The sequence below is a fragment of the Rana temporaria genome, chromosome 11 (genome assembly GCF_905171775.1).
Source record: "Rana temporaria chromosome 11, aRanTem1.1, whole genome shotgun sequence".
Lineage (NCBI taxonomy): Eukaryota > Metazoa > Chordata > Amphibia > Anura > Ranidae > Rana > Rana temporaria.
This window is the reverse complement of record NC_053499.1, coordinates 8,890,198-8,912,872: the sequence shown is the minus strand read 5'-3', so window position 1 is coordinate 8,912,872 and position 22,675 is coordinate 8,890,198. Positions and strand designations below refer to the sequence as shown.

Below are 22,675 nucleotides of genomic sequence, written 5' to 3'. Positions count from 1 at the left end.
TCACACATGAAGCAGTTTTTCCCATTCCATAAAAGCGATCCGCGGTGGATTGCTTTTCATAGAGCAATAGAATAGTGGCTTTCAGGCAATCCTGCTGCTTCCTGAAGGCTGCCATATTTTTTTTTCTTGCTCATAGATTTGGCTTGCAGTTACAGCACAGTCCCACCGAGTTTAATGGGCAAGTCTGACAGGTGGTGCTGCCAGTAAGTCCGACAATGTCTCGGTAGCGAGAATGCCTTTCTTCCACCTCGTTTGTGTGAATTGGAGGAATACGTTTTTTTAATTTCCCCCTTCAGCCTACTGGCAGAACAAAAAAACTAAAAAAAATTCAACCTCATCTATGCCCAGCTAAAAACATCCTTCAAAAACAGAAATGTTAATTCTGGGAGGTGTTGGAATTTAACCCATTCCCGCCTCCCGCCACCTTTAAGGGTTCTAAAAGAGGTAGGCATTCGGGTGATGTGACCACAGTGACTGGCTGTCACAGCAGTCACATGATCGGAAAGCTCCCGATCGCTAGTATGCATTGGGAGTTTTCTGTCACCAACGGCTACCTAGCTGGGAGCGTGCAGGGAGAGCGCTCTCAGCACAGTAAGTGGTTTACACTGGGCCCAACCCGCCGAGTGGCCACATATATGTGGACGGCGTCACAGGGTTAAGATCATTTGAAATTGACAGTGAAGAATTTGTTAAAATAGAAAAATATAAAATAAAACAATCTGACAAAAAGGGAAAGGTCCAGTAAGGTTATTACAAGGCTGATCACTATCACGGGTCAAAGTAAAATATTGATATGAAATTTTAAGAAACGTTGCATCACCTGCTAAACTTTGTGCAAAATTTGTGTTGGCTCCTTGAAAACACCTTCCCATAATCGGAATCCTTGAAAATGCTCTGACAGCCAGACTGGCCAGGTCACATCCAAAGCAGGAAAACATTTAACAGCGTGTCAGCAGTTTTGTGATCGTTCGGTGCTTGGTTGTAAAGTGAAGGCAGATTTTCGCTAGGATTTTTGTAGTCCCGAAGAGGCCAGTATTACACTGCGAGGCATGCTTCAAAAGGAGCGAAAGGAATTCTTCTTATCTCTCATTTATTCCAGTGTCTTAACACCAGCAAATAATAAGAACCATATAAAAATAAAGCCTATAAACTGGAGCACTATGTAGAAACTGAATAGTCTGCTGCTAAGGTTTCTTATATACTACATTGAGTACAGTACTGATTCTCTGGTATATACCACGACAATTCCATGTGTCCAACATACTGCTCCCATGTGCCCATTTACTGGATACATAGATCTGCTGTGATGTGGATACAAAGATTGATAGATATGAGAGGAGATGAATGGAGGACAGAAGAGAAAATAAAAAAAAATCAGAAGACAGGAGAGAAGAGAGAAGAAAAGAGGAGAGGGGAGAGGGGAAAGGGGAGAGGAGAGAGACGAGAGGAGAGGAGAGGGGAGGAGAGAACATAAAAGAAAACAAGAGAGAGAAGACAAGGCAAGACACGAGAAGAAAGGAGAGACGAGAAGGCGAGAGAAGACAAAGCAAGAGAATACAAGACAAGAGAAAAAAGGAGAGAAGAGAAGGCTAGTCAAGAGAAGAGACAAGACTAGTCAAGAGAAGAGAGAAGAGACAAGACTAGTCAAGAGAAGAGAGAAGAGACAAGACTAGTCAAGAGAAGAGAGAAGAGACAAGACTAGTCAAGAGAAGAGAGAAGAGACAAGACAAGACTAGTCAAGAGAAGAGAGAAGAGACAAGACAAGACTAGTCAAGAGAAGAGACAAGACTAGTCAAGAGAAGAGACAAGACTAGTCAAGAGACAAGACTAGTCAAGAGAAGAGACAAGACTAGTCAAGAGAAGAGACACGACTAGTCAAGAGAAGAGACAAGACTAGTCAAGAGAAGAGAGAAGAGACAAGACAAGACTAGTCAAGAGAAGAGAGAAGAGACAAGACAAGACTAGTCAAGAGAAGAGAGAAGAGACAAGACAAGACTAGTCAAGAGAAGAGACAAGACTAGTCAAGGGAAGAGACAAGACTAGTCAAGGGAAGAGACAAGACTAGTCAAGAGAAGAGACAAGACTAGTCAAGAGAAGAGACAAGACTAGTCAAGAGAAGAGACAAGACTAGTCAAGAGAAGAGACAAGACTAGTCAAGAGGACGAGGCAAGACTAGTCAAGAGGACGAGGCAAGAGAAGAGGACGAGGCAAGAGAAGAGGACGAGGCAAGAGAAGAGGACGAGGCAAGAGAAGAGGACGAGGCAAGAGAAGAGGACGAGGCAAGAGTAGAGGACGAGGCAAGAGTAGAGGACGAGGCAAGAGTAGAGGACGAGGCAAGAGAAGAGGACGAGGCAAGAGAAGAGGACGAGGCAAGAGAAGAGGACGAGGCAAGAGAAGAGGACGAGGCAAGAGAAGAGGACGAGGCAAGAGAAGAGGACGAGGCAAGAGAAGAGGACGAGGCAAGAGAAAAGGACGAGGCAAGAGAATAGGACGAGGCAAGAGAAAAGGACAAGAGAAGAGCAGAGAGAAGAGAAGACAAGACAGAAAACAAGGCAAGATAAGAGAGATAAGAAGACAAGGCAAAAGAAGACAAAAGAGAAGAGAGAAAGGAAATATATATAAATAAAAAAATAGACAGATGCAGCAAGTCAGACAGAGCCTGCTACATTTCCAGACCAGAAGACACCCATTATTATCTAGCCCTTGCCTCCTTTGGATTTCAGTTCTTCCAATCATGTAGGCTCAGCATGTGGGCGTTACCTAGGGTGGTCTGCAAACAAATACAGCCTGCCTAGGAATGCCCACTCCTCCAAATTAACACCCACCCATTAAGGCATTTTAATATTTCCATAACTCCTCCCAAGAGCCAGCCCACTGATTTTATCAGGACTGGGGTCTCCTGAGAGGAGTACGGAAGCAGGGTACTGTGATGTTTTCGGTAAGCACCCTGATGGCCCCTTCCACCGATCTGCCTGCAGTGCAGTGTCCCAGTGATGACATATCTGGGTCTAAAATAAGGTATGTCCTGAAAATTTCAAGACTTTATATTTTAAACTAATAAAATTAGCGTGTTGATGAGGGTGGAGGAGGGAGGAACCAGGCGGAGCAATATATAAAAACACATGAAACTTCAGCCTTGGACTTGCACGTTTATCTGCCACAACCCCATTTACTATAAATAAGATTTCGCTTAGATTTAGAAACTCAGCATTTTCTGAGAACTTTCTAACTCTGCAAATCCACTCAATACCTGTTACACTGCAGACCGCCACAATCGCTGCCATTGTTCCAGATTTAGAAGGGGGTAATGCCCACTCCGTGCTTTTCAAAGTCCCGAGCCTGGAGATTAGAATACGATGATCCGGTAATGGGATTTGGGCCGGTAGTCGTACAGAACTCATAGAGAGACGTTTAATGTGCAGATATACCACCCGGAGTAAGACACACAAATCAAATACGCTGCGGCTCAGCAGAAGGGCCCCCTTACAGGCGCTCGGGGAGTTACGCAATCACAGTTGCTGTACTGAATATCTGTAGTAAACACCCCCCCCCCCCCAACTAGCACCATTTACTGGAAGCCACCTTTCCTACACGCGGTACATCCCAGGAGAGTACAGAGAAATAAAAGTCAGATATCCTTCCCAATAAAGTGAGGAATGCTGGTAAATCAGGATTATGTCAGAAGTCATGCTCCATATTTAGCTGATAAATGTTTTTTTGTAAAAGTTTCCCACACGCCGGGGTTTGCTCAGCCCGCTGGGGTCCATATATAAGAGAACAGAGGCAGGGAAATGGATGCGCAGCTTGAGCAGCCAATCAGGGGGCTAAAAATATTAAGACAATTAGAGCCGGTTCACACTGGGGCGACTCGTCGGGCGACTCAGCCGCCTGACAAGTCGCGTCCCATTCTATTCAATAGAACCGTTCTAATAGGAGCGACGCAAGTCGCTCCGACTTAGAAAAAGGTTCTTGTACGACTTTGGGGGCGACTTCTGTATATAAGTCAATGCAAGTCGCCTCTGAAGTCGTCTTCAGGACGCCTTGCCGAGTCGCCCCCGAAGTCTTGCCGCCCCAGTGTGAACTGGCTCTTACAGTGGTTTAAAGTGATATCTGATATTTATTTATTTTTGTTTAAAAATAACAAACATTTTATACTTACACAGAGCAGCACCGATCCTCCTCTTCCTGGGTCCCTCATCGGCGCTCCGGGCTCCTCCCTCCCGCCAAGTGCCCCCACAGCAAGCAGCTTGCTATGGGGGCACCCTAGCCGAGCCGCTGCTCTGTGTGTCCATTCAAATATGGAGCCGAGGCTCCCCCCCCCTTCCTCACTCTCCTCATTGGATCACCAACTTTGATTGGCAGCAGCGAGAGTCGATGGTGCCCGCTGCTGCGTCTCAGCCAATCAGAAGGGAGAGTCTCGGACAGCCAATGCTCTCGTGCAACATCACTGGATCGTGAAGGGGCTCATATAAGGATACAGTAAAACCTTGGTTTGCGAGCATAAGTCGTTGCAGAAACATGCTTGTAATCCAAAGCACTTGTATATCAAAGCGAATTTCCCCATAAGGAATAATGGAAACTCAAATGATTCGTTCCGCAACCATTTATTCATAGGTCCTTCAGGGGACCTATATTGTTCATCGGCCCCTTGTTGGGACCTTTCTTCAAAAACTTTTATTTAGTGATTAAGCCACTCATACAATCACATTGTATTGTTTTTTGCATTATTATACGAGTTGTTACTCACATTCCTTGGGGTTAGTTTAGCTCCATGTGTTTTTTCAGAGCTATCGTGATTTACATTTTTGTTGCTATTTTGCACATCTCTTGAACAGTTATCATACCATACATTGTATTTTTTGTGTTTTGGTCACTTATCAGCGCTGCACTATATTGTACACTGATAATATAAGAACACCTGTTTAAAATGAGGAGAGGGATTTGCAAACACACCCACCTGCAATCTACATTGTCACAATTCACCTACCTAACTGCTGGAAGAGGAGGGCGACGCTGGTTCCCGTCACTGGCAGGCTTTCGTACAGAGGGGTCTGGATCAGCTGGCGGTCTCCGGCACCCAACGAAAAGAGTTTCTGCAAAGAAAAAAAATGGCGGTTGTCACTTGAGGAGGTCTGAGTGGACATAAAGTGTATATATTAACTATTCTGTGTGAGGTCAAATTTCCACTCAGGATAAAATATCACCAGAAACATTTCATGTGAGGTTACAGAAGAACTGAACTCTGGAAGTGGTGCCAAAAAGAAAAGGCAAGGACTAATCACCAAAATTGCCTGTGGTCACCTTGTGGAGTTCCTGTGTGGGGGCTGAAATTCTGGTAGAGGCAGGGCTTGGTTTCCTCAAGTTAGAGCCTCCAGCACGGAGAACAGTGAGCAGCACAGCATTGACACCCCAGATCTCACTGAAAATCCCCTGAGACTATCAGTCTTGCCATCTTGGAGAGACTGTACAGCAGCATTTCATAAACTTTTATTCCCAGAACAGCGCTTGCAATACTTTTCAGGACTCAGGAAAATGATACCTACCTAAAAAAAATACCTACAGCTCCCAGTACATTAGTGTAATCAGTGGGATTGGGGTGCCTTCCTACTTTGGATATCGGTACAAAAGGGCCCTCCTATATTGGTGGACAGTGGCGGAAGGACCCCTTACATTTGTGGTCTAGAGAGAAAGAACCTCTTACATTGGTCAACTGTGAAAGAAGGATCCCCTTACAATGGTCACCAGTAAAAGAAGGCTCCCTCCTTACATTGGTCACCAGTAAGAGCAGAGCCACATTACACTGGTCACCAGTAAAAGAAGGCCACCCTTATAATGGGCCCCTTTTACTTTGGCCACCAGTAAAAGAAGGCCCCCTCCCTACATTGGTCACCAGTGGGAAAGGATCCATGTTAAAATGGCCACCAGTGAGTGAAGACCCACATTACAATGGCCACCAGTGAGAGAAGACCCACCTCACAATGGCCACCAGTGAGAGAAGACCCACATTACAATGGTCATCAGTGAGAGAAGACCCACCTTGCAATGGCCACCATTGAGAGAAGACCCACCCTTACAATGGCCACCAGTGAGAGAAGACCCACCTTACAATGGCCACCAGTGAGAGAAGACCCACCTTACAATGGCCACCAGTGAGAGAAGACCCACCTTACAATGGCCACCAGCGAGAGAAGACCCACCTTACAATGACCACCAGTGAGAGAAGATCCACCCTTACAATGGCCACGAGAGAGAGAAGACCCACCCTTAAAATGGCCACCAGTGAGAGAAGACCCATCCTTACAATGGCCACCAGTGAGAGAAGACCCACCCTTACAATGGCCACCAGTGAGAGAAGACCTACCCTTACAATGGCCACCAGAGAGAGAAGACCCACCTTACAATGGCCACCAGTGAGAGAAGACCCGCCTTACAATGGCCACCAGCGAGAGAAGACCCACCTTACAATGGCCACCAGTGAGAGAAGACCCACCTTACAATGGCCACCATTAAGAGAAGACCCACATTACAATGGCCACCAGCGAGAGAAGACCCACCTTACAATGACCACCAGTGAGAGAAGATCCACCCTTACAATGGCCACGAGAGAGAGAAGACCCACCCTTAAAATGGCCACCAGTGAGAGAAGACCCATCCTTACAATGGCCACCAGTGAGAGAAGACCCACCCTTACAATGGCCACCAGTGAGAGAAGACCTACCCTTACAATGGCCACCAGTGAGAGAAGACCCACCTTACAATGGCCACCAGTGAGAGAAGACCCACCTTACAATGGCCACCAGTGAGAGAAGACCCACCTTTCAATGGCCACCAGTGAGAGAAGACCCACCTTTCAAATGGCCACCAGTGAGAGAAGACCCACCTTACAATGGCCACCAGTGAGAGAAGACCCACCTTACAATGGCCACCAGTGAGAGGAGATCCACCTTACAATGGCCACCAGTGAGAGGAGATCCACCTTACAATGGCCACCAGTGAGAGAAGACCCACCTTACAATGGCCACCAGTGAGAGGAGCCCAGCCCCCTCATAAGGGCCACCACTGAAAAGAAGGCCCCCTTTACAATGGCCCAACTTATGTTGGTGTTCAGAAGGAGATGTTCATAGGCATAGTGCAGCGGGAAAAATCCTTAAGCCCCATACACACCATCAGATTTCCTGCAGATTTTTGTCTTCAGATTTACCAAAACCATGTAATATGAGGTCAAATCTTAAGAGTTTCAATTTGTATGCAATCAGGCAGGCCCTTGCACTACATGGTTTTGGTAAATCTGAAGACAAAAATCTGAAGAAAATCTGATGGTGTGTATGAAGCGTTACCCCTCCTGATATCTAAAAAGATCACTGGTGTCAGTAGTTACTTTTTTAGGAGTCAAGGGTAGAGAAAGAGTCATTGGTTGCAAGTTGCTGGCTACTACTCAAGAAATCCTTAGTAACCTCTGAAGGATCCCTGATAGATAAAGGCTGCGTTACGGTAAGTGTATTTCCACATCGACTGGTGGTTCTTATTTATAGAGTATAAGAAATTCCATCTGTGTCCATAAGTCAATATAACGGACTACGAAACATGAAAATGTGAGAGTGTTTAATCGAGAAAGCAGAAAGGACAGTAAATCCTGGTAACCTGGATGTTGGCGGAATATAAGTCCAATGTAGAGGATCATTACTCACTGTGTACAGTTATTACACACCTCGCTGCGCTTTATTATACCCTGCAGATCTGCAGGAAGGATAACCATGTGAACACAGACTTACTCGTAATAATAACAAACAACTTCGAGCCTTCCCGCTCCATCTAGACTACGAGTCCAGAATGAATGATAAATGCGGTTTGCAGCCAAATGGATGAAGACACAACCGAAACACAATAATGGGAACCATTACATCTGTCAAAAGACTGGTAACCCAATAAACAGAGCTGTGATCTACCCAACCATACTATGCTACATGACTGCATAGGGTGACAAGATTCTAGAGTGCAACTGACAAGTCTCGTGCCTGCTCTTAGGACTTACTGTGCAGCATTAAATGACTTGTTGTTCATTAGCTTTTTTACCCGTATTAAAGATTCAGCAAATGTGTAAAACTGAAGCAAATGCAAATCAATCCAACAGCAATCTGTGTTAAAGCGACCCCACAATGTTAGGGCTGACACTGCTAACCCCCTTCAACAAAATGCTACTTCGCTTAGCGGTTTCTGTCTTAAATACAATCGAATATACAATAATATGTATTCTTAAATGCTGGCTGAATACCAAGATGGAGGCTCAGTCCTGCCTAAAAACCAAACAGCAAGACCCAGCCCTGCTCCAACACCAAGAAGGAGGAGGCTCAGTCCTGCTCCAACACCAAGGAGGAGGGCTCAGTCCTGCTCCAACACCAAGGAGGAGGCTCAGTCCTGCTCCAACACCAAGGAGGAGGCTCAGTCCTGCTCCAACACCAAGGAGGAGGCTCAGTCCTGATCCAACACCAAGGAGGGGGCTCAGTCCTGGTCCAACACCAAGAAGGAGGGCTCAGTCCTGCTCCAACACCAAGAAGGAGGGCTCAATCCTGCTCCAACACCAAGAAGGAGGGCTCAGTCCTGCTCCAACACCAAGAAGGAGGGCTCAGTTCAGCTCCAACACCAAAAAGGAGGGCTCAGTCCTGCTCCAACACCAAGGAGGAGGGCTCAGTTCTGCTCCAACACCAATAAGGAGGGCTCAGTCCTGCTCCAACACCAAGGAGAGGGCTCAGTCCTGCTCCAACACCAAGAAGAAGGGCTTAGTCCTGCTCCAACACCAAGAAGAAGGGCTTAGTCCTGCTCCAACACCAAGAAGGAGGGCTCAGTCCTGCTCCAACACCAAGAAGGAGGGCTCAGTCCTGCTCCAACACCAAGGAGAGGGCTCAGTCCTGCTCCAACACCAAGGAGAGGGCTCAGTCCTGCTCCAACACCAAGACCCAGCCCTGCTCCAACACCAAGGAGGAGGGCTCATTCCTGCTCCAACACCAAGGATGAGGCTCAGTCCTGCTTCAACACCAAGGAGGAGGCTCAGTCCTGCTCCAACACCAAGGAGGAGGCTCAGTCCTGCTCCAACACCAAGGAGGAGGGCTCAGTCCTGCTCCAACACCAAGGAGGAGGCTCAGTCCTGCTCCAACACCAAGGAGGAGGCTCAGTCCTGCTCCAACACCAAGGAGGAGGGCTCAGTCCTGATCCAACACCAAGGAGGGGGCTCAGTCCTGCTCCAACACCAAGAAGGAGGGCTCAGTCCTGCTCCAACACCAAGAAGGAGGGCTCAGTCCTGCTCCAACACCAAGGAGGAGGGCTCAGTCCTGCTCCAACACCAAGAAGGAGGGCTCAGTCCTGCTCCAACACCAAGAAGGAGGGCTCAGTCCTGCTCCAACACCAAGAAGGAGGGCTCAGTCCTGCTCCAACACCAAGGAGGAGGCTCAGTCCTGCTCCAACACCAAGGAGGACGCTCAGTCCTGCTCCAACACCAAGAAGAAGGCTCAGTCCTGCTCCAACACCAAGGAGGAGGCTCAGTCCTGCTCCAACACCAAGGAGGAGGGCGAAAAGAAGGTGAAAAAACATGAGCTTTACAACGCCTTTAAAGCAGAACTTCACTCACCAGGTATCATTGCACTTCTCCCCCTTCTTTTTTTGTCTTTTAGCTCTGTCCTGTCCCCCCGGGCCAAAGGGATTAGAGGGAAGAGAATGATGCCTCCTCCCTCCTGACATATGCAGTTCATATACCCCAGGATGCTTTAGATTACATACAGTGGTCATAGGAAGGGGCATTTGGTGATGCTTCATCAGGGGGACAGATTCCTGAAGCAATAAGAAACAAACGGCTCCCAATAATCTCAGAAACAAAGATGGCAGCATGGAACTTGGTGCAGCCAATCAATGAAGGACAATGCTGTATTCTTTGGTGATGGCGAGTAAATTCCCGCATAACAGCAGACAAAAATTAAGAGGGGGGAGGAAATGTTCCTCTCAGGTGTATCTAATCAATATGAGGGGAAAACAATGGATTAGGCTGGGTTCACACTACTACACTACTTTCATCCTACTTTGCTCTGTGTTCAATGTTTCCCTATGAGAGCGTCTTGTAGTGTCCTACACAAGTCGGTCCGACTTTGAAAATGCTCCCTGTACTACTTTTGGTCCTACATTGATCCTACTTCAGGCCCATTGAATATCATTGAAGTCGGACCAAAGTAGTATCCTGTTCATGAAAGTAGGATGGATGTAGGACCAATGTAGGATAAATGTAGGACCAATGTAGCAGAGCAAAGTAGGATGAAAGTAGTGTAGTAGTGTGAACCCAGCCTCAGTGAAGGAGGAGAAGTGTGAGACAGGAGGAAAGAGAAGCAGAACAAGGCAAGGTAAACACTGACAGACCAGCAGAAGCTACAACACAGAGGATGACACAGCAAGCAAACGGGAAGATATTAGATTACACGGGGAATGTGATCTTCCCCGTCCAGCTCAGGCTGTAATAACCAACCACTAATCAAATTCAAATAAACTTTATTGGCCATCGTACAGGTTCGCACTTCAACAAGTACATATTTATTTATGGGCTGTGAAATATTGCTGGCAGCGCACAGAGTACATCCACGTGTACAGTATAACACGCAGAAACCCCGATCCAGAGAATGACTCCGCACTAACAGGAAGGCAGAATAATGGTGGGAACCAATAAAATCCATAAATACAACCAGTTGACGCTTTCTTTACCTTCCAGCAAAGGCAAAAAATGTACACTGTTAATAGGACTTTGAGGAGTACCCGTCCTCTCACACTGTCGTAGAGGAAGTAACAGGTATACTTTATAGCAGGCACAGGAATCCTACTATACGTACCATTCTTGTGTTCCCCCAATGGTCCAATTTACTCTAAGGTAGTGGTTTCCAAACTGCAGCCCAGGGGCCAGGTGTGGCCCTTTGCCTGTTTTTATCTGACCCTTGGTGTACTACTACTCCACCTAACACTAATGATGGGACACTGGAAGTGAAGGGGTTAACCACTAGGTGGGGCTGTAGGGGTCACGATAAAACAAACCAAAAAAAAAATCGCAGATCGCCGCCATTACTAGTAAAAAAAAAATATATATATTAATAAAAAATACCATAAAACTATCCCCTATTTTGTAGATGCTATAACTTTTGCGCAAACCGATTAATAAACGCTTATTGCTATTTTTTTTTTTACCAAAAATATGTAGAAGAAAACGTATCGGCCTAAACTGAGGAAAAATATATATTTTTTTAAATATATTTTTGGGGGATATTTATTATAGCAAAAAGTAAAAAATATTGAATTTTTTTTTTTTAATTAGCGCTTTATTTTTGTTTATAGCGCAAAAAATAAAAAACGCAGAGGTGATCAAATACCACCAAAAGAAAGCTCTATTTGTTGGGAAAAAAGGACGCCAATCTTGTTTGGGAGCCACGTGGCCGAATCGCAAAGAGTGGCCCGGTCCTTTAGCTACAAAATGGTCCGGGGCTTAAGTGGTTAAAGGTACTCATCTATTATTGAGGGGAAAACATTACATCACACAGCAGAATAAGGAGTAGGGGGGGGGGGGGGTGTTGAGGCTTATTGAATAATCACTGTGCTGCTTCCATGGAATTCCACTTTCATCCAACTGTTGTGTAACTTTGGCAATGTGTTGGAGGGAATTCCATAGGTCGCTGCCTTAGGAACTGAAGCATGGTTTGTAGTAAACGCAGAATGATAATGTACCCAACGACTTATCAAAATTGTTCCTAAATCTAAATTATTTGCATCTCCAGGAAAACACAATCTCATCAGGCAGGAATTCACTAAAGTCAATATTGAACACTACGGACCAAGACGCCATTAAAGTTCATGTTTTACCAAGTCAGCAGGTAAACTGAACAGACCACCCCACTCATAACTGAAATATCAGCTTTTGCTGTAAAAGTAATATACTGGAATGTATAAATACATACATTCATGTACAATGATTTGGTGAAGTGGCAGATGAATGAAGACAGACTCGGTATACAACAGGCGTGATTCTGAGGACAAGGACAGATAAGAAATCTGAAAACCGTGCCAAGGAAAATAAAATAAAAATCCCATCAAGGGAGCTAATCGGAGGTGAGAGGGAAGTCTTGTGAACGGGTGCAGGAAACTCACTGGACGGAGACGAGGTCAAATAAAAAAAAAAAAAAAGACGAGGAAATTCTAATTACTCAGTGAACTCAGATCACCCCGTATGTCAGTCGTGCACCGAGAGTGAATCAAAGGTTAACCACTTAAGACCTGGACCAAAATGCAGCTAAAGGACCCGGCCAGTTTTTGCGATTCGGCACTGCGTCGCTTTAACTGACAATTGCGTGGTCGTGCGACGTGGCTCCCAAACAGAATTGGCGTCCTTTTTTCCCCACAAATAGAGATTTATTTTGGTGGTATTTGATCACCTCTGCGGTTTTTATTTTTTGCGCTATAAACAAAAATAGAGCGACAATTTTGAAAAAAATTCTATATTTTTTACTTTTTGCTATAATAAATATCCCCCAAAAATATATAAAAACGTTTTTTTTTTCCTCAGTTTAGGCCGATACGTATTCTTCTACCTATTTTTGTTAAAAAACATCACAATAAGAGTTTATCGATTGGTTTGCGCAAAATTTATAGTGTTTACAAAATGGGGGATAGTTTTATTGCATTTTTTTTAAAAAAAATGTTTTACTACTAATGGCGGCGATCAGCGATTTTTTTCGTGACCGCGACATTATGGCAGAGACATCGGACAATTTTGACAAATTTTTGGGACAATTGTAATTTTCACAGCAAAAAATCCTATATAAATGCGCTGTTTACTGTGAAAATGACAATTGCAGTTTGGGAGTTAACCACTAGGGGGCGCTGAAGGGGTTAAGTGTGACCTCATATGTGTTTCTAACTGTAGGGGGGTGGGGCTGGACGTGTGACATCATTGATCGTGTTTTCCTATATCAGGGAACACACGATCAATGACAGCACCACAGTGAAGAACGGGGAAGCTGTGTTTACACACACCTCTCCTCGTTCGTCAGCTCCGGGGACCGATCGCGGGACTCCATCGGCAATCGGGTCCGCGGGTCCCGCGGTCATGGAGCTTCGGACCGGGTCGCGGGTGAGCGTCTGCGACCCACGGCTGGGCAGAGGATGTACAGGTACGTGCTTGTGCTCAGCCGTGCCATTCTGCCGACGTATATCTGCAGGAGGCGGTCCTTAAGTGGTTAAAGGGACACTCCGCTCAGTCATGACTATTCTGCCATTAGCAGATATAACCTACAGGCTGAGAGGCTACAAATGTCCTGGCTGTAAATCTGATCTCCGGCCTTCCCTTGAGTTTTGCACAGTTGTACCGGCTCCTCTCCTGGACTGAAACGGCTTACTCGGATTTCACTGCACACTGTGAGCTTCTCACAATGTGCATTAGAAGCTGCAAAAAAATCACATAGAGCCCACCTCATGTCCTGGCTGGAGGATGCCCAGGATTAAAGGAGAAGCTCATTTGGCTGGGCACATGGACACAGTGAGGCATGGGCACATGGGCACAGTGAGGCATGGGCACAGTGAGGCATGGGCACGGTGAGGCATGGGCACGGTGAGGCATGGGCACGGTGAGGCATGGGCACATGGACACAGTGAGGCATGAGCACAGTAAGGCATGGGCACGGTGAGGCATGCAGATGGACACTCTAGGCTTATACTCGAGTCAATACATTTTCCCATTTTTTTGTGGTAAAATTAGGTGCCTCGGCTTATATTCGGGTCGGCTTATACTCGAGTACCGTATTTATCGCGGTATAACGCGCTCCCGCGTATACCGCGCACCCCCAAAGTGACCCCCAATCCTGTGGAAAAAAAAAGTTATTTTTGTACTTACAGTTTTGGTGTCTTGCGCGGCGTCCATCGGCGGACTCGTCGGGTCCGGCGTCCTTCTGCGGCTTCGGGTGTCCTTCTGCGGCGGGTCCGGTGTCCTCTTCGGCGGGTCCGGCGTCCTTGCGTCCTCCCCGCTCGTTTCCCGCGCCGAGTTTTGAATACTGCGCCAGCAGGCTCGGCAACTGTCGCGCTGACGTCCTGTACGTCCAGGACGTGACCGCGGAAGAAGCCGAGACTGCCCGACTATACCCGAGTGTACTGCGCTCGGTATATGTCGGCGCAGTATTCAAAACTCGGCGCGGGAAAGCGGGTATCGGCGTATATCGCGCACCCACGATTTTGCCCTGACTTTCAGGGCAAAAAAGTGCGCGATATACGCCGATAAATTACGGTATATACGGTACATTTCTTTTATTTTATAATTTTTCTTTCTTATAGTCACAATGAGAGTTGCATTCTTGTACAATAACACCTTGTTTTTTACTTTTTGTTCTCTCTGCACATTTATATTCTGTACTTGATCAAAATATCTCAATAAAAACATTTGTAAACAAAAAAGAAAATCTCTACAAAAAGGTGTGATGAATTCTGTAGGAGACGAGAGCTCCTCACCTGGGAACCCCCGGCAGACGGAATGATACATGTCAGCAGATTAGCCACCAGATTTTCCAGAGAGACATTCAGATTGTCCACATAGACGGTGTAGATGAGTCCCAGGCAGGCCTGAAAAGGAGACAGAGGATAGGTTGGAATTAATCAGGAGAATCCCGACAACATTGTATTGACAACAAAGGAGAGTGAAAGGATGGAAAGGTGTCACCTTCCCGCCCTCCTGGACTGCGAACTGGGAAAAAGGAGCAGCGGAACACTGATGAGGTCTCATAAACACCGAGCTTTGATCTCTGATGCACAGCCATACCGTCCAGACCAACTGCTGCCAGTCTGTTTACCCCCCTTCCTTCCCAGGCCAATTTTCAGCGCTGTCACACTTTAAATGACAATTGCACAGTCATGCAACTCGGTACTCAAACTAAATATATTTTTATTTTTATTTTTTTACACAAATAGAGCTTGCTTTTGGTGATGTTTAATGATCACTGGGTTTTTTATATTTTTTTTTTTCAAAATAAACAAAAAAACATTTTGGGAAAAGAAAATTCTGCAAATAAAATAATCTTCATAAATTTCGGCCAAAATGAATTCTGCTACATTTCTTTGGTAAAAAAAAATAACCCAAATCAGTGAATAATATTTAGGGCCAGATTCAGGTACGTTTGCGGCAGCGTAACGTATCGTCTTTACGTTACACCGCCGCAAGTTTTCAGCGCGAGTGCCTGATTCACCAAGCACTTGCGTGTAAACTTACGGCGGTGTAACGTAAAGCCGTCCGGGGGGAAGGCCGCCTAATTCAAATGGGGAGTGTACCATTTAAATTAGGCGCGCTCCCGCGCCGAACGTTCTGCGCATACTCCGTTTGGAAATTTCCCGCCGTGCTTTGCGCGAAATTACGGCGCCCCGACGTGTTTTTTTGAGCGGCGACGTGCGTAACGTATTCCCGGACGTCATATGAAAAAAAAAAATTTGAAATTCGACGCGGGAACGACGGCCATACTTTAACATGGCTGGTCTAAAGTTAAGCCATGAAAAAGCAGGCTTAACTTTGCGACGGGAAAAACCAACTTGCGACGACGTAACGACCGCGCGTACCTTCGTGGATCGCCGTAAAAACGAATTTGCATACCCGACGCTGGAAAACGACGCGAACTCCACCCAGCGGCGGCCGAAGTATTGCAGCCTAAGATCTGAAGGCGTACGAAGATCGGATACGGATCTTAGCCAAATGCCGTCGCATCTTGTTTGTGAATCACAAATTAAGATACGACGCGGCAAATTTGAAAATACGCCGGAGTATCAGTAGATACTCCGGCGTATTTCTTCTGTGAATCTGGCCCTTAGTCTGTATGAAAGTTAGAGAGTGCACAAACTATGGGATATATATCTGAAAAAAATGATCACTGACTCTTGTCCATTCACATAACTGAAACATCGTAAGCTGTGTTTACAATGTTTCAGTTTATGAATGAAGAGAAGCGGCTGTCTTCTCTCCATTCATTTTCAGCGCAGAGAAAGGCTGCAGAGAAAGGGACTGGGGAATGTGTGTCCCTAGTCCCTTTCCCTGTCTCAGAGGGGGAGATGTCAGAGGTCTGTTAAGACCCCCGATAACTCACCAAAGCCCCCCCCCCCAACAGGGCTGATAAAAAAAAAGAAAAAAAAATGCAATAAATAATTTAAAAAATAAAATGTAAATAATAATAAAAAATAAAAAAACACACTGACAATCCCGACACACTGACAGCTGATTAAAAAAAATAAAAAAAATGCAATAAATAATTTTAAAAATAAAATGTACATAATAATAAAAAATAAAATGTAAATAATAATAAAAAATAAAATGTAAATAATAATAAAAAATAAAAAAACACTGACAATCCCCCTCCTCAAAAAAAAATCACTATCAAAAAAAAAAATTGTAATTATAAAAAATAAAAATAAAAAGAAAAGTAATTTTCGGTTTCGGTCTGACTTTTTTTATTTCGGTTTTGTTTTGGTTCTGAAATTTCCATTTCGGTGCACCACTAGTAAAATTGTTGGGCCCAAAATCAGACAGATAACATGTCAATGCTGGTTTTTACGTTTCTAAACTGGTCAATGGCTGTGAGGAAGAGGGACATACGTGTTCCACAAAAACACTTGTATGACACATAAATGGAAGCAAAAAGGTATGGAAAGCCGCACTCCGATAAATGTAAAAAACAATAAAAGCCTTTAATCCAGTAAAAACCACTGCACAAACCGAGAAACAGCAAACGTGTGTATGTGGAACCCCAATATCATGATAAATGTAAAAAAAACAAAATGCTGGATGGTAAGGTATCCCTCAAATGAAATTGTCATGAATGGGGGATAATAAACCCATAGTATGTGTTATTTTCCCCCATTCACGACAATTTCATTTGCAGGATACCTTACCATCCAGCTTTTTTTTTTTTTTTTTTTACATTTATCATGATATTGGGGTTCCACATACAAACACATCATATCAATCGGATGGCTTCACTATTTTTTATTATTTACTTCATCCCACATTCACATCCACACCTATACCTGGTTACATAAGCAGATGCTACGATTGTTGTCACTTTACTTCCATTGACTTATGATTAATTGTGTGTTTTTTACTTTTTTACATTTTTTCTTTCATTTATCATCAATTTTTTTGCTTTTTGTCAGCTGATCTTTGAATCCCTTTTCACGTGGTTCTAATGGATGTAGTTTCTCTCCGCTGTGTCTACCCACAGATGTATGGGACTACTGCAATCAGTTCGGACCAATCACAGACTGGACTCGCCACATGACTTTTTTACTTTTTTTCTTTGGAATACTATAAATGAGATTGTTTTTTATGTTGTTCTTAGCTATGACTAATCATTGTATAACAATGTGAAACGCGTCAGCTATATCATCCCACCGTTTGCTGTTTCTCTGTTTGTGCAGTGTTTTTTTACTGGATTAAAGGCTTTTATTGTTTTTTACATTTATCGGAGTGCGGCTGTCCATACCTTTTTGCTTCCATTTATGCTTCGTGCATTGCCTGCACCCACTGGATTTTTCTGAGTCCACACTCACCACCGAGGTGCACTCATCTGGAGCGGCGGTCTCTTTCCCCTACTTGTATGACACATCCGGTCTACTGGGCGATCCCACAATGCACCTGAACGGCTGTCAGTGCGAACGATCATAACACATGGACCGAGCTTACATGTGCCGAGCACCTGTTCTAAACCGCACACAGCCGTGTTCCGCTGCGAGCCAACGAGCATGGAACGCTGCAAACTTGTTCAGGGAAACGCTCAATAATATTAAAAGTGATCCATCTATTTGCTTACTCTCTGGTCACTCAAATGTGCAGATTGGAAACAGATGGCGCTGTGTATGAGGCGCTGTGATAAAACGTGACAGTGAAGAGAAAGACCAGATGTGAGGGAGTTGAAGGGAAAAATCCACTCTTGTTAGAATGGAATACAACATCTAGAATTGCTATAGGAACCATTCTGTAATTTAATCTTATTATAATTATTTTTCCATTTAATTCAGCGGCAAGATACGATATTTTACAATTATTAAAAAAATGTTTTCATTATCCTACCTGCAATCAATGGGGTAGATTCAGTAACATTTGCGCATTTTTTTACGTAGGCGCAGGGCACCGTTTTTGCCCTGCGCCCCCGCAAATTTTCTGCGCTACCCTCGATTCACGAAGCAGTAGCTCCGTAAAATTGCATGGGCGCTCCGGCAAAATGCCCGGCGTAAGCGCGCGCAATTTAAATGATCCCGTAGGGGGCGGGAATCATTTAAATTAGGCGCGTTCCCGCGCCGAGCGTAGTGCGCATGCTCCGTCGGGAAACTTTCCCGACGTACATTGCGGTAAATGACGTCGCAAGGACGTAATTTGCTTCAAAGTGAACGTGAATGACGTCCAGCGCCATTCACGATTCACTTACGCAAACAGCGTAAATTTCAAATTTCGCGACGCGGGAACGACGGGTATACTTTAGCATTGGCTGCCCCTGCTATAGAAGGGGCAGCCTTACGCAAAAAACCGACGTACGCAAACGACGTAAACTGCGTACGCAGGGCTCGCTTAACGTTGTGAATCGGCGTTAGTATGCAATTTGCATACTATACGCTGACCACAACGGGAACGCCACCTAGCGGCCTGCGTAAGAATGCAGCCTAAGATATGAGGGCATAAGAGCCTTATGCCACGCATATCTTAGGCTGCAGTTGGCGTAACGAGCTCTCTGAATCAGGAGAAGTCGTTACGCCAGGGCAAGTATGCAATTGCGCTGCGTAACTATGGTTACGCAGGCGCAATTGCTCTTTGAATCTGGGCCATTGTAACAATATTTGTCAGGCTGTCTCAGAATGATGCTCCTGGAACAAGCGCAATGTCTGTGTATGATAGGCGCAAAGCCCTAGAGATCAAATTATTGACAGCCTGCTGCACAGATGTGGCATCTCCCCCACATACCATCCAGGAGTGCTTCACATTTATAGCGTTTTGGGGGCATTTATTTAGAGACGGTAGAGCCTCTTGCACAGCAATCATTTAGGGGGAAAAAAAGTCAGTAATAGCATCATAGTTTACCTAGAAATGTGGTTCTCAACCGCCGGGCTGTGACCAGGCGCTGGGCCACGGACTCCCTTCCTCCTGGGTCTCTAACCAGTTGCAGATCCTCTTAACCTCCCACAGTGCCTCCCAGATTACATATTGCCCCCTAACCTCCCATAGTGGCAAACAGTGTCCTGCTGCAGAGGCTCCAGACACCAATAGTGCCTCCAACCTCCAAGTGTTCCATAGTGCCCCCCCAAACATCCAAATTACCTCTTAGCCCCCCCAGGGACCCTCAACCCCGACAATGCCCCCCCACAGCCTAGTGCAGTTTCGCCCAACCTACTATGAAACCTCCAGCGCCCCATAGTGCCCCCAACATCCAGCAGTGTCCCATAGTACCCCCTTAAACTCCCTGAGCACGCCATAGCCCCCACATTGCCCCTGTAGCCCAGTGCAGTGTTCTCCAGCCTGTTTTTAAATCTCCAGCCTCCCATCCCATAGTGCCCCAACCTCCAAAAGTTCCACATAGTGCCCCCCACTTCTAACAGTGTCCCATAGTGCCCCCAACCTCCAACAGTGTCCCATAGTGCCCCCAACCTCCAACAGTGTCCCATAGTGCCCCCAACCTCCAAAAGTTTCCCATAGTGCCCCCCACATCTAACAGTGTCCCATCGTGCCCCCAACCTTCAACAATGTCCCACAGGGCCCCCAACTTCCAACAGTATCCCACAGGGCCCCCAACCTCCAACAGTGTCCCATAGTGCCCCCAACCTTCAACAGTGTCCCATAGTGCCCCCAACCTTCAACAGTGTCCCATAGTGACCCCAACCTCCAACAGTGCCCCATAGTGACCCCAACCTCCAACAGTGTTCCATAGTGCCCCCAACCTCCAACAGTGTCCCATAGTGCCCCCAACCTCCAACAGTATCCCATAGTGCCCCCAACCTCCAACAGAGTCCCATAGTGTCCCCCAACCTCCAACAGTATCCCATAGTGCCCCCAACCTCCAACAGTGTCTCATAGTGCCCCCAACCTTCCACACACAGTCTCCCACAGTGCTACTGCAAATTCCTCCTGCCCCTGTAGCCCAGTGCAGTGTTCCCCAGCCTGCTGGGAAACCTCCAGCCTCCCATCCGATAGTGCCCCCCAACAGTGTCTCATAGTTTCCCCAACCTCCAACAGTGTCCCATAGTGCCCCCAACCTCCAAAAATGTGTCCCATAGTTCCCCCAACCTCCAACATTGTCCCACAGGGCCCCCAACCTCCAACAGTATCCCACAGGGCCCCCATACTCCACCACTGTCCCACAGGGCCCCCATCCTCCACCACTGTCCCACAGGGCCCCCATCCTCCACCACTGTCCCACAGGGCCCCCATCCTCCACCACTGTCCCACAGGGCCCCCATCCTCCACCACTGTCCCACAGGGCCCCCATCCTCCACCACTGTCCCACAGGGCCCCCATCCTCCACCACTGTCCCACAGGGCCCCCATCCTCCACCACTGTCCCACAGGGCCCCCATCCTCCACCACTGTCCCACAGGGCCCCCATCCTCCACCACTGTCCCACAGGGCCCCCATCCTCCACCACTGTCCCACAGGGCCCCCATCCTCCACCACTGTCCCACAGGGCCCCCATTCTCCACCAGTGTCCCATAGTGTCCCCAACCTCCCACACAAAGTCTCCCACAGTGTTACTGCAAATTCCCCCTGGAAAGACCCCCCCCCCCACCTCCTCCATGAACCCCACCCCCCACAGTTGCCCCTTACCCCCTCCAGAAAACTCATCCCCTAAAGGGCCACAAGTCTCCTGCTAAATCCCCTTACCCCCTTTAAGAACCCCCACACCCAAAAGTGATATCCAGCCCCATCCAGAGCTTCAACCATTTGAATTCATAGTTTGCATTCACATACTTTTTTTGTATTATTATTATTATTATTATTATTATTATTATTATTATTATTATACAGGATTTATATAGCACCAACAGTTTTCTCAGCGATTTACAATATTTTTTTTGTTGGGCCATGGAAGGTTTTGGAAGAATTTACCGGGCCCTGACCTCTATAACGTTGGGGACCAAACACTTTGTATAACTTTTTCCATAAGCTTTCAAAAAATTTTGACCTTGTTCCCCAACTTATTTTTCACTTCCATGATGTGCAGCACATAAAAAGAAACAGTTGTATATAGTACACTTCCTGACTCGGAACAAACAAAACTGCTCTGGCGAGAGATGAAAAGTCTGATCTTGGTAGGTGTGCGTTACTTACCCTGAAAATCTCGGGATAATCTAATCTGGAAACCAGCACCAAACATTTAGGAGCAAAAATCTGCGCGGGTTGAATTAGGCCAGAATCCTCATCATCTCCATCGCTGTGATCGTGCTTTGTTCCCTAAAAAAAAAGAATAATAATAATTACATATCTAAACATAATACAACTATAACAAATTCAATCCCTCTAACCATAATGAAAAGTAACTTCTAGAAAAGACTAGAATTTGCTTATAGTAACATACATTAGTACAGTTTTAGGGAGATGAGCTGCATTCTTGGTGAGGTCACCAGTTTCTGGCGAATGGATAGGCTGCATTCTCAGTGATGTCACTGATCTCTAGCACACAGATAGGCTGCATTCTCAGTGATGTCACCAATCTTTAGTGAATGGATAGGCTGCATTCTCAGTGATGTCACTGGTCTCTAGCACACGGATAGGCTGCATTCTCAGTGATGTCACCAATCTTTAGTGAATGGATAGGTTACATTCTCAGTGATGTCACCGGTCCCTAGTGAATGGATAGGTTGCATTCTCAGTGATGTCACCAATCTTTAGTGAATGGATAGGTTACATTCTCAGTGATGTCACCGGTCCCTAGTGAATGGATAGGTTGCATTCTCAGTGAAGTCACGGGTCTCTAGTGAATGGATAGGCTGCATTCTCAGTGATGTCACCGGTCTCTAGTGAATGGATAGGCTGTATTCTTAGTGAAGTCACCGGTCTCTAGTAAATGGATAGGCTGCATTCTCAGTAATGTCACCGGTCCCTAGTGAATGGATAGGTTGCATTCTCAGTGATGTCACTGGTCTCTAGTGAATGGATAGGCTGCATTCTCAGTGATGTCACTGGTCTCTAGTGAATGGATAGGCTGCATTCTCAGTGATGTCACCGGTCCCTAGTGAATGGATAGGCTGCATTCTCAGTGATGTCCCCGGTCCCTAGTGAATGGATAGGCTGCATTCTCAGTGATGTCACTGGTCTCTAGTGAATGGATAGGCTGTATTATCAGTGATGTCACCGGTCTCTAGTGAATGGATAGGCTGCATTCTCAGTGATGTCACCGGTCTCTAGTGAATAGATAGGCTGCGTTCTCAGTGATGTCACCGGTCTCTAGTGAATGGATAGGCTGTATTATCAGTGATGTCACTGGTCCCTAGTGAATGGATAGGTTACATTTTCAGTGATGTCACTGGTCTCTAGTGAATGGATAGGCTGCATTCTCAGTGATGTCACCGGTCTCTAGTGAATGGATAGGCTGCATTCTCAGTGATGTCACCGGTCCCTAGTGAATGGATAGGCTGCATTCTCAGTGATGTCA

The 22,675-nt window shown here is 46.0% G+C and overlaps 1 protein-coding gene across 4 annotated transcripts in view; it reads right to left on the bottom strand.

Annotated features, from left to right (window-relative positions):
* Nucleotides 1-22,675, bottom strand: part of SBF2 (SET binding factor 2) — a 420,356-nt gene that overhangs the window by 215,779 nt on the left and 181,902 nt on the right. For all 4 annotated transcript variants that reach the window (XM_040327974.1, XM_040327975.1, XM_040327976.1 and 1 more), the window contains exons 4-6: nt 21,352-21,474; nt 14,515-14,625; nt 4,988-5,093 (exon numbers count right to left, since the gene is read on the bottom strand). In XM_040327974.1, the coding sequence (XP_040183908.1) occupies nt 4,988-5,093; nt 14,515-14,625; nt 21,352-21,474 (340 nt within the window). The remainder of the gene's footprint in view (nt 1-4,987; nt 5,094-14,514; nt 14,626-21,351; nt 21,475-22,675) is intronic.